General features: G+C 39.9%; 1 protein-coding gene across 2 annotated transcripts in view; it reads left to right on the forward strand.

The window, feature by feature from the left end:
• LOC104995494 (scavenger receptor cysteine-rich type 1 protein M130) overlaps window positions 1-9518 on the forward strand; it is a 36852-nt gene extending 27334 nt beyond the window's left edge. Inside the window, exons 11-17 of one of the 2 annotated variants that reach the window (XM_010849374.1) lie at window positions 977-1297; window positions 2101-2409; window positions 2894-2929; window positions 3134-3241; window positions 4973-5068; window positions 6165-6217; window positions 9320-9518. In XM_010849374.1, coding sequence (XP_010847676.1) covers window positions 977-1297; window positions 2101-2409; window positions 2894-2929; window positions 3134-3241; window positions 4973-5068; window positions 6165-6187 — 893 coding nt within the window. In that variant the 3' untranslated portion in view covers window positions 6188-6217; window positions 9320-9518. The other variant, XM_010849373.1, reaches the window with a different exon arrangement.
• Window positions 9519-11757: the final 2239 nt, after the last annotated feature.

Here is an 11757-nt window from a genome sequence, read left to right on the forward strand (position 1 = left end):
TTTTTTTTTGTACTAGTTCTTCTGTGTATTCCTGCCACCTCTTCTTAATATCTTCTGCTTCTGTTAGGTCCATAGCATTTCTGTCCTTTATTGAGCCCATCTTTGCATGAAATGTTCCCTTGGTATCTCTAATTTTCTTGAAGAGATCTCTAGTCTTTCCTATTCTTGTTGTTTTCCTCTATTTCTTTGCATTAATCACTGAGGAAGGCTTTCTTATCTCTCCTTGCTATTCTTTGGAACTCTGTATTTAGATGCTTATATCTTTCCTTTTCTCCTTTGCTTTTCACTTCTGTTCTTTCCACAGCTATTTGTAAGGCCTCCTCAGACAACTATTTTGCTTTTTTGCATTTCTTTTCCATGGGAAAGGTCTTGATCCCTGTCTCCTGTACAAGGTCATGAACTTCTGTCCATAGTTCATCAGGCACTCTATCAGATCTAGTCCCTTAAATCTATTTCTTACTTCCACTGTATAATCATAAGGGATTTGATTTAGGTCATACCTGAATGGTCTAGTGGTTTTCCCTACTTTCTTCAATTTCAGTCTGAATTTGGCAATAAGAAGTTCATGATCTGAGCCACAGTTCAGCTCTTGGTCTTGTTTTTGCTGACTGTACCAAATCATCAAGAAGTTACCAAATAATTTCTAATAATGGCATATCCTGTTAGATCATGTTAGTGTTACTTGCTCAGTCATGCCCACCTCTTTGCAACTCTATGGACTGTACCCAGCCAGGCTCCTTTGTCCATGGAATTCTCAGGCAAAAATATTGGAGTAGGTAGCCATTGCCTTCTCCAGGAGATCTTCCCAATCCAGGGACTGAACCCCAGTCTCCTGCACTACAGGCAGATTCTTACCGTCTGAGCCACCAGGGAAGCACACTGACCTATTTTTTAAAACATGCACACATCAGAGTAAATGAAGAGAGTCCTCTAGATCTTCAGGAAAGAGGCAAAACTGCTATTTATTTCACCCCAGAGTTCATGTCTCTCAGACTCATCAGTGACAGCAGCAGCGAGACCTGTGCAGGGCGCCTGGAAGTTTTTTACAACGGAGCTTGGGGCAGCGTGGGCAAGAGCGACATGTCTGCAACCACGGTGGGGGTGGTATGCAGGCAGCTCGGCTGTACTGACAAAGGGAGTATCAGACCAGCACCTTCAGACGAGGTGGAGAACAGGTACATGTGGGTGGACAATGTCCGGTGTCCTAAGGGACCTGAAACCTTATGGCAGTGCCCATCATCTCCGTGGAAGAGGAGACTGGCCAGCCCCTCAGAGGAGACCTGGATCACATGTGCTGGTGAGTATCTGTGCGCCTGTATGACAATCTCATTCTGTTGCTCCACTCTCATCTCCTGATCTAACTCAGTGAGAATGAGTAAGGTTTGGTTAACCTGGTTAACTGGTTAACCTGGTTAATAACATCCAGGTTATTCTACCTGGATGACGTAACTGATTTTATTTAATTTGGCCTTTGGATATTCAGGATCAGTGACCATTTTCTCAAAGATGATCATACTCTGATGGCCTTCTCAAAAGTTTTATTCAGTTGTGCTTTCTCTGTGAACAAATTAGGATCAGAGAATATATAATTCAGTATTTGACTATTGAGTTGCTCCATTTTTCTTTCAAATAATATCTTGTTACACTCAATGTAAGGAGAGAAGCAGTCAGAAAGATCAATCCTGAATTATTTCCCTGTTCTACACCTTTTTAAACCAGAAGAAGATTTCTATTTATCTGGCAGTTTGAGAGGATTTATACTGAGTTGGCCAAAAAGTTCATTTGTGTATAATTATGGAACAAAAGTTTTGACCCTAATACATTTACAATGCTAACTTTATCTCATTGACATTTACTAAGTCACACTAACGTTCTAATGTCCAGGATGAAATATTTAATATACCCAGTTTGTTGGAAGGACATGGACTTCCATGAAAGATGAATGTTGTAAAATTCCAAATGCACATTCAATAAGCAAACAGATTTTTAAAAAATCTTTTAAAACAGATTTTTAAAGAGTTTCAAATTTTTCTTTTCTCCTGTGACCTCCTGGGAGCTTTTATCGTCTCAGAAATGATCAAGATGTCTCTGATTTTTCAGATAAAATAAGGCTTCAGGAAGGAACCACTAATTGTTCTGGACGCGTGGAGGTCTGGCACGGAGGTTCCTGGGGCACAGTGTGTGACGACTCCTGGGACCTTAACGATGCCCAGGTGGTGTGTCGCCAGCTGGGCTGTGGCTTAGCTCTGGAGGCAGGAAAAGAGGCAGCGTTCGGCCAGGGAACTGGGCCCATATGGCTCAATGAAGTGAAGTGCAAGGGCAATGAGTCCTCCCTGTGGGATTGTCCTGCCAGATCCTGGGGACACAGTGACTGCGGGCACAAGGAGGATGCCTCTGTGAAGTGCTCAGGTGAGCGCAAGGGGTCTGGAATCTCCGGCGTGGCAATGAGGAGAGGGTGGGCGAGGAAGTGCATTGTGTAAGGACCGGAAGTACCAACCCAGCGACCTGGTGGGGAGAGAATCCTTCGTGTTACACATTGGTCTTCAGACGGTAAAGAATCCGCCTTCAATGTCGGACACCTGGATTCTATCCCCGGGTTGGGAAGGGCAACCCACTCCAGTATTCCTGCCTGGAGAATTCCTTGGACAGAGGAGCCTGGCGGTCTACAGTCCGTGGGGTCGTAGAGAGTCAGACACGCCTGAGCGACTTTCACCGAGGAAAAGCATTTAGCTTACATGTGTCCGTGTGCAGAGGGAGGAAAAACTAGGGGTCTCTAATTTTGGGTGGGAAGAAGTAGTTTACTTGATTGAGAGGCTAAATCCCCAGACAGGAAACAGATGTAACTGTTCGTATGTAACTGCCAGAATTGAGTCTCTCCTCTTTTCTCCTACAGAAATTGCAGAGAGCAAAGGATCAGTAAAGGCCGCAGGTATATCAAGGGGTTTCTGAGGATGGGACTGGTTGTCTGCATTATTTAGAATCCCTCTTTTTAAGATGTTCTGGGTCAGAAGCTCTAAGAAGCTGAAATTCATTTCAGCAATCCTGTAGTTGACCTAGAAAAGGGATAGTAACTGGGGACCCAGGTCTTTTAACTAAGGTGTTATTACCTCTTGTGGTGTTTCCCTGTGCTCAGGTCACTCATCCACTGTTGCACTTGGAATCCTTGGGGTCATTCTGTTGGCCTTTCTCATCGCAACCCTCTTGTGGATTCAGAGGCGAAGACAGAGACAGCGGCTTGCAGGTCTGAGCCAAATTATCGTGTCTCTAACATTTCTATGGCATAAAAAATTTCTTGGAATAATACAACAACAACAAAAATTAGACTCAAGTATCAAATGGCCACAAAGAGGAAACCTAGAAGAGATTTAAGCAGTTTCCCCAAAAGAAGAAACAAAAATTCAGAGAAGAAAAGGGGTACTGCTTGTATTGATGATTATTATAATGTAGCTATGGGCTTCCCTGGTGGCTCAGTGGTAAAGAATCCACCTGCCAATGCAGGAGATGAGGGTTCAGTCCCTGGGTCAGGAAGATCTCCTGGAGAGGGAAACACAATCCACTCCAATATTCTTGCCTGGAAAACTCAATGGACAGAGGAGCCTAGTGGGCTATAGTCCATGGAGTTGCAAGAGTCAGGTACAACTTAGCAACTAAAAACAACAGCAAATAGTCTATCTACATCTTTAACTGGATGTTATAGAATCGATCATTTAGAATGAGTATGCTTGTGTGATGCATGATGAATCCTTTATTGCCCAAACATTTGTTTGCTCTTACTCTATGCTGCTAAGTCACTTTAGTCTTGTCCGACTCTGTGCGACCCCATAGACGGCAGCCCAACAGGCTCCCCCCTCCCTGGGATTCTCCAGGCAAGATCACTGGAGTGGGTTGCCATTTCCTTCCCCAGTGCATGAAAGTGAAAAGTGAAAAGTGAAGTCGCTCGGTCGTGTCCGACCCTCAGCGACCCCATGGACTGCAGCCCTCCAGGCTCTTCCATCCATGGGATTTTCCAGGCAAGAGTACTGGAGTGGGGCGCCATTGCCTTCTCCGATACTTATTACTAAATTTACTGTTCTGTTAAGCAACATGCTAAGTTCTGAAGATGACTCAGACATGGATATTCCAATGTTCTTGTCTTTGTGTAATTTCCAGCCTAGCGAAAGAGAAATATATGTAAACAAATAAGTTGCAATGTATAATTATATAGTAACATGAATAAAGAACAAAGGGGGCCCAGAAAATACATTAATTAACTGAAAAAGGAGTATTGGAGGCTTCTAGAAGATTTTGAGACAAATTTTGAAGATATAGAGCAAAGAACTTAGTGAGTGCATTTCAGGGAGAGAAAAAAATATTTACGAGTGTAGAGAAGCTTAAAGATGGCACATTTGGTGTTTTTGTCGGGGTAAGTAAAACGTGAGTTCAAGGACAGAAGTTCCTGATGAGGCTGAAGAAAGGGGAAGAAACAAGTAGTGAAGTTCTGTATTTTCCAGTAAGAAGATTAATAGTCATTAAAGAGTATGGTATAGTGGACAGAGTAGTCAGGCGGGCTCTTAGAAAGTTCTGTTTGGACATCTGAGGGGCTGAAAGAGAACTACATTATTGACAAAGATAGGATTTTGAAATAGTTGAGATGAAAGATGAAAAAGACTTTATAGTGAGAATGAGCAGGAAAGGATAAGTTTTATAAAGATTTTAGATGAATCTCCAGTGAATTATGGAAGAATGCTGGCTGCCTTGGGAGAAGAAACTGGGTAGTAATAAGATGGCAATGGGATACCTGGTTTAGTTTCATTGCTATTGCATTTGTGTTTGTGGCTTCACAAGGGTGAAGCTTGGTAGTAGAATAGAATGGAAACAGGACAAGGGCTTAGGTGATGATTGGGTGTGCTTGCACTGCTGAGAAAAAGCACACAGAGGGAGGGAAAGTTTTATTATGCCCCCCTGACTCCTAACCTATGACCTCTTTTGTCAGTTTCCTCAAGAGGAGAGAACTCTGTCCACGAAATTCAATACCGGGAGATGAATTCTTGCCTAAAAGCAGATGATCTGGACCTATATAATTCCTCAGGTCTGTGGGTTCTTAGAGGGTCCGTAGCCCTGGGGTTCAGATTGGTAACTGCAGCTGAGGCTGAGAGGCATTCTACTTGACATAGTAGTGAAAAGAAACCTCAAACATAATAAGAAGCCTGTGATGCACAAAAGGAAGAAAAGCAGGAAAGAACTAAGCATTATTCTTAGAAATATTCATTATTGAATATTTAATAATGACTAGGTATTCATTATTCCTAGAAATTACAATCATGAAGACCTCTGGCTAAGAGATCCATGATGATTTCTGACAGAGGAACTACATTGTAGGATATTATGACTTGCACATCTTTATATTAAAACAGAAACTAATCTTCGAAAGATTAAACATTCCATATCTCTTTCATAATTTCTTCCATTTCCACTTTCTGCTACGATCCTTTCTCTAACTTACATGTTTCTGAAAGTTTAAGCTTTCTGTGTCTTTGTCCCATCAGAAGCCATTCCTATTCATGGGACTAGCCTTATTTCCCATTACATTAAGCTTCTTTCTTTATTCTCTGATTTCTGTTTAGCACCAGAGCACCAATTCTGCCTCTAGGAGGCATAACTCTGTTGGGTTGTAAAAAATATCCCAAGGACTTCCCTGGTGGTCCAGTGGTTAAGACTCTGTATTTCCACAGCAGGGGGCATGTGTTCGATCCCAGAACTAATATCTTGCATGCCCTGTGGCTAAAAAATACAATGCAATACAATACAGTACAATAATAATAAACCTTTAAAAAACCCAATATCCACTTTATGAAGACTCAATGCCTTCTCAATATTCCTTACCATCTTAGAGGGATCTGCCTCAATTCTTCAGTGCAAAGGAGTTGGTATTTGCCCAAACTCAAAGAAATATATATAAGACATGGGAAAGACTTTCTGTGCCTCTTAATTGACACTGTTTGCCTTCCTAATTGTGAACAGTGTTTTAAAATGTTCAAAGAGCTTCCGAGGCACATGAGGGGAGGTCTGATTTATTTCCCAGTAATTATTTTCTTCCTTTCAGAAAATTCCAATGGGTAAGATGGTTTTAATGATGCTGGACTAATTTCTGTGTCTAAATCTCTTCCTATTTTTGGATGAAAAAGGAGATCATGTTGACGTACAATGAAAAAGAGAAAGGGAATTGTAACCTGGTGAGGTAAGAAGAATTTATTCGTTGTTCAAAGCAGTTACATTCCTTTTGAGAATGCCTCTGGTATTAAGAAGAAAGAAAGAATGTGTATACATATGTATGCCATATATGTTTATGTTTGTATGTATATCCATATTCAGAATATGCAACAGTTTTATAAGAAATTAATTTTATTTATTCATGTATTTTTGCTGTGCTGAGTCTTCAGTGCTTTGCGCAGGCTTTCTCTAGTTGCCGGAAGTGGGGGCTACTCTTCACTGCAGTACACAGCTTCTCACTGCGGCTTCTCTTGTTGCAGAGCTCAGGCTTTAGGATGGGCTTCAGTAGTTGCAGCATGCGGGCTCGGTGTTTGTGGCATGTGGGCTTAGCTGCTCCATGGCATGTGGGATCTTCCCAGATTAGGGATGGAACCCATGTCCCCTGCATGGACAGGCGGATTCTTATCCACTGTGCCACCATGGAAGTCCCTGCAACACATTTTTATAAATGACCCTTGTCCATCCCTTAGTTACATATATCTTAAGCAATAACAGTGGTTTATTATGTTACTAAGGAGAAGCTGGGGAAGTAAATATGAATAACTCTTCTAAAAATATTATGAATCATTTCAGAAAAGAGACAAGACGTGTCTGCAAGTGTATAATGCATGCTAGGATAAAGATAGTAAAAGATACTATAGGCGTATGGAAAGCTTGCCTAAGAGTTTGGAGAGATCGTGAAGATGTGATGATCAAGGTTAATATCTGGTGACTGAAAGATGGGCCATTCTAGGGAAAGAACATGGCATGTACAAAGTGTGGCATGGGGTGGGGAGCAGGGAAAGGAGGGTGGGATGAATTGGGAAATTGGGATTAACCTATATACACTATTGTTACCATGTATAAAGTGGATAATGAGAACTGACTGTATAGCACAGGGAACTCTGCTCAGTGCTCTGTGGTGACCTAAATGGGAAGGAAATCCAAAAAAAAGGGGGGGGGGATATGTGTATACATAAAGCTGATTCACTGTACAATAGAAACAAACACAACATTGTAAAACAACTATATTCCAATAAAAATAAATTTTAAAATGTGGCATAAAAGAGAATCACACGTTTGGGGAGTGGTAAGCTTTCATTCAAAAACATATTGAAAGTATGTTTGGTGTCAAGTGGTGTCCTGAGCACTGAAGATGCAGAGGTAAAATATGCTATTGACAAAGACATGGCTATTTGATGAAAGAACTCACAGTTTCTGTGTGGGTGTACAGAGAGGCCATGTCAGGGGAGGGATGTGATGAGTGTCTAGACAGGAAAGGCTTCATAGAGCCCAATAACAAATGGTCTTATCTGTTGTATTTCCTGTTCATATTTTATTTCAGGGACTGTTGGGGAGGTGGTAGGCTTTGGAAGATTAAGTTCAGGCAAGATATAATCAGATTTGCTTTTATAATTTGTTTTCATAAGAAAAATGGAACAAAAGAAAAAAGTGAATAAGGCAAGAAATTTGTTGTTATAGATAAAAAAGAAAAGATGGTGAAATGAATTAGTGGGTACATTTTCTATTTTGTTAAACAATTTTGGGAGGACTATTCCTCTGGAATGATATATGGCAGAAGTATGAGTTTTTGTAGAGATATTTTATATGGCATATGAGAAATACAGAGACAAAGAATAAAAGTTAGACTTCTTAAAAGTATGTAAATGTAAAATGTTAATATCATGCTTATAGACACATAAACATAGAGTTGTCACAAACTGTATACAGGATGAAGTGTTAATATATGTATACTATATATATAGTATCATACTATATATATAAAAGGCTTCTCAGGTGGCTCAGTAGTAGAGAATCCACCTGCTAAGCAGGAGACTCGAGTTAATCCCTGGGTCGGGAAGATCCCCTGGAGAAAGAAATGGCAACCCACTCCAGTATTCTTGCCTGGGAAATCCCATGGACAGAGGAGCATGGCAGGCTACAGTCCATGTGGTTGTGAAGAGTCGGACACGACTTAGCAACTAAGCAGCAGCATATATAAAAAGCAATTGTTAAGACAAAGCATGTAATAAATCATTTGGCAAAGATATGAAAAAAGCAGTTCTCACAAAGTGAATTATAAATCGCTTATTAAATAATTTTAAAATGCTCACAATATGTCTGGGTAATTCAAAGTATGATTAACAATGAGCTATTCTTTATATAAATCAGACCAACAAAAACTTAAAGCAGCGCCAGCATTTCTTGTTGGTGGGAATACAGAGGAAAATGTAACTTCAAATGTTGCTGTTGGAAACAAGATGTGTAGTAGCCTTATGAGAGAGAAACTTAGAAACTTTTATTAATTTGAAAAAAAAATATGCTTCTAAGATCTTTTGACCCAACAATCTACCCCTAAAAATTTCTTTCATACAGATAAAGCTATTAATATATAAGAACAAATATACAAGAATTCCTTTTAGCAGTCTTTTTAGTACCGCCCCAAAGCTAGAAACAAAGTGAATGCCAATCAGTGGGGTAGTAGTGGCTGGAAAAATTGTGGTGCAGCCAGCTAAAAAAGAAAAAATCATGCTCAAAATTTAATAACATCATTCCATTTTTGTGTTCATGTTACTGAACATTTGTAAAACTGTCATGTGTGTACAAGTAAAGAAACAATTAACAATTCTAACAGATTGTAAACTGAGGACTATGAATGACTTTTGGTTAGTAATGTCAAACATATGAGTATTATTCTGATAAATGATATTTATCTCATAGATAAATAATAACAAATAATAAATAAATAATAGATAACAAGCTACTTTTTCCTTAAAGAGTAATCACTACTAAGTCACTGCTTCAGAGTCACACTAGGGTGCATTTCAAAATAGCCTTTCTGTACTGTAGTTCTCTGGAGTAGAAATAATTTTTAAGCACACTGAAGTTTGAAGATCATTGCATTTAAGTTTTCTGTTTAGGAAAGTAGTATGGTTTTTAATATATGTGAGTAAGTGAGCAAATGAGTGTGTGTATGTGAGAGAGAGACAGAGGTAATATAATACATTGTATTAAATTATAATGTAATTCTTCTACATGTGTGCATGTGCATATGAAGAGAAAAGTAACATTATTCTATTTGTGTCTTTAGTTCAGCCAGCTTGAAGAAGACCTGGACTATTGAGTGAGCAAGGATCAACACTGAAGATCACAATACAGTCCTTTGTCTCCTGGTATTCAAAAGACTGCTGCTGAATTAAAAAAAAATTAATTTGGTGAATGTGATGACTAAAAAGTTGTAGATAAGATTTTCAAGGGTATTAAGTAAAAAAGAATATTGCTGATTTGAATTTGTCTTAACTCCTTATTTTTGATTCTAAGAATTTCTGAATGAGCTTTCTCACTTTTAGAGTTTCATAAATATAATATGATGTTTTTTCATCTGACAGTGTTCTTATTTCCATATATCTTTTTCTAGTTTGGTTTAAAAAGTAATTTTCTTCTTACTGTGCTGTGCGCTAAATCATTTCAGTTGTGTCCGACTCTTTGTGACCCTATGACTGTAAGCCCACCAGGCTCTCTGTCTGTGGGATTCTCCAGGCAAGAATACTGGAGTGGGTTGCCATTTCCTTCTCCAGGGGATCTTCCTGGCCCAGGGATTGAACCCGTCTCCTGTGTCTCCTGCACTGCAGGCAGATTCTTTACCACTGAGCCACCTGGGAAACTTTTCAGGGAAAGGAAAGAGAATGATTATTGAAGGGCTTGTTAATAACGTATGGTTCTGTTTACAACACATGACTCTCATGAGTTCTTTCATTGCTTTCTGTCACTGTAATTCTGGTCACAAAAATTGCACAGGAAATCCTGGTAGGGGTACAAAAATCTCATGTTTTAGGGCAGCATAACTAAGCTGAAATGAATGCATCAATTATGTCATATATATATGTATATATATATATATATACACCTTATAATGAAAGTTTGTATGTTACTAAAAATCACTTACCGATGTAACATATTAACATAAGGACAGGATAACATGTAAAGAAAGACTTAGAGTGAACTGATGCTTTTGAACTGTTGTTTTGGAAAAGACACTTGAGAGTCCCTTGGACTGCAAGGAGATCCAACCAGTCAATCCTAAAGGAAATCAGTCCTGAATATTCATTGGAAGGGCTGATGCTGAAACTCCAATACTTTGGTCACCTGATGTGAAGAACTGACTTATTGGAAAAGACCCTGATGCTGGGAAAGATTGAAGGCAGGAAGAGAAGGGGACGACAGAGGATAAGATGGTTGGATGGCATCACTGACTCGATGGACATGAGTTTGAGCAAGCTCCAGAAGTTGATGATGGACAGGGAAGCCTGGCATGCTGCAGTCCATGGGGTCACAAAGAGTTGGACATGACTGAGTGAACTGAACTGAACTGATAGTGATTGAAGGCTGTTTAGAGTCTATTAACTTGTTGAATATCCAAGCGTTAGATGCAATTTGATTTTGAGTACTGTATGCACCCTTTTCTAGCACTTAGGGCTTCAAAGCAACTATCTTGTAGAATCATGACATTTGGCTCATTTTCAATTTCTTTTGTATCTCTTGTCAATTTCAAAGGCAGATCTTCCTCAGCTTTCAATGGCCTTGAGTGTGTGTGTGTGTGTGTGTGCACGTGTGCTCAGTTGATCAGTAGTGTCTGACTCTATGAACCCATGGACTGAAGCTCACCAGGCTCCCCTGTACATGGAATTTTCCAGGCAATAATACTTGAGTGGGTGCCATTTCCTTATCCAGGGGATCTTCCAGACTCAGGGATCGAGCCCTTGTCTCCTGCATCTCCTGCACTGGCAGGTGGATTCTGTACCACTGAGCCACCTGGGAAGCCCTTCAATGTATTAACCTCCTGATAAACCCATTGGTAAATTGAAATTGTCCTGAATAGAAATGCATTTAATACTCCTAAATCTCTGAACATGGTGGTTTAGCCTAGCTTTCTTTAAATGTTCTCAGAACACTTACATGAGCCTACAGTTAGGTCAAATCATCTAACACAAAGTCTATTTTATAGTGTTGAAATTGGAGTGGTTGGCTGGGTGCAGAATGGTTGTCCACCTTTGTGGTGGTGTGACTGGCTGGAGGATGTGTTTCATTCCTGCCACTGCCCAGCACAATGAGAGTAACTGACAGCGTATCACCAGCCCAGGAAAAAATCAAAATCCCAAATTGGAAGTACAGTTTCTACTAAACGTGTATTGCTTATCTCATCTCTACAAATGCTTGGGTCCTTTCATCCATATTCCTATTTCAAAATCAAATTCATAACCACTGACCGGAAAAGATTCATGGTCCCTTTCCTTTTACTGTTTAGCATGTAATATGAAGATTTTACCAGAGTCAGTTGAAAGGCACTTTTAATAGAAAGAGGAACATCACAGAAACAGCAAAAAGGAGACACATTTCCATTTACAGGAACTCATGAGAGCTCAGAATGAACCATAAGCTTGATAAATGTTCTTCCCAAAGAGAAGGCTCAGGCTTAGCTGAGAGGAAGGGGAAGTCCCATGCATAACATGAGCTAGTGGTCCCACTGGG

This window comes from Bison bison, unplaced genomic scaffold (genome assembly GCF_000754665.1).
Source record: "Bison bison bison isolate TAMUID 2011002044 unplaced genomic scaffold, Bison_UMD1.0 scf7180017864281, whole genome shotgun sequence".
NCBI classification, from domain to species: Eukaryota; Metazoa; Chordata; class Mammalia; order Artiodactyla; family Bovidae; genus Bison; species Bison bison.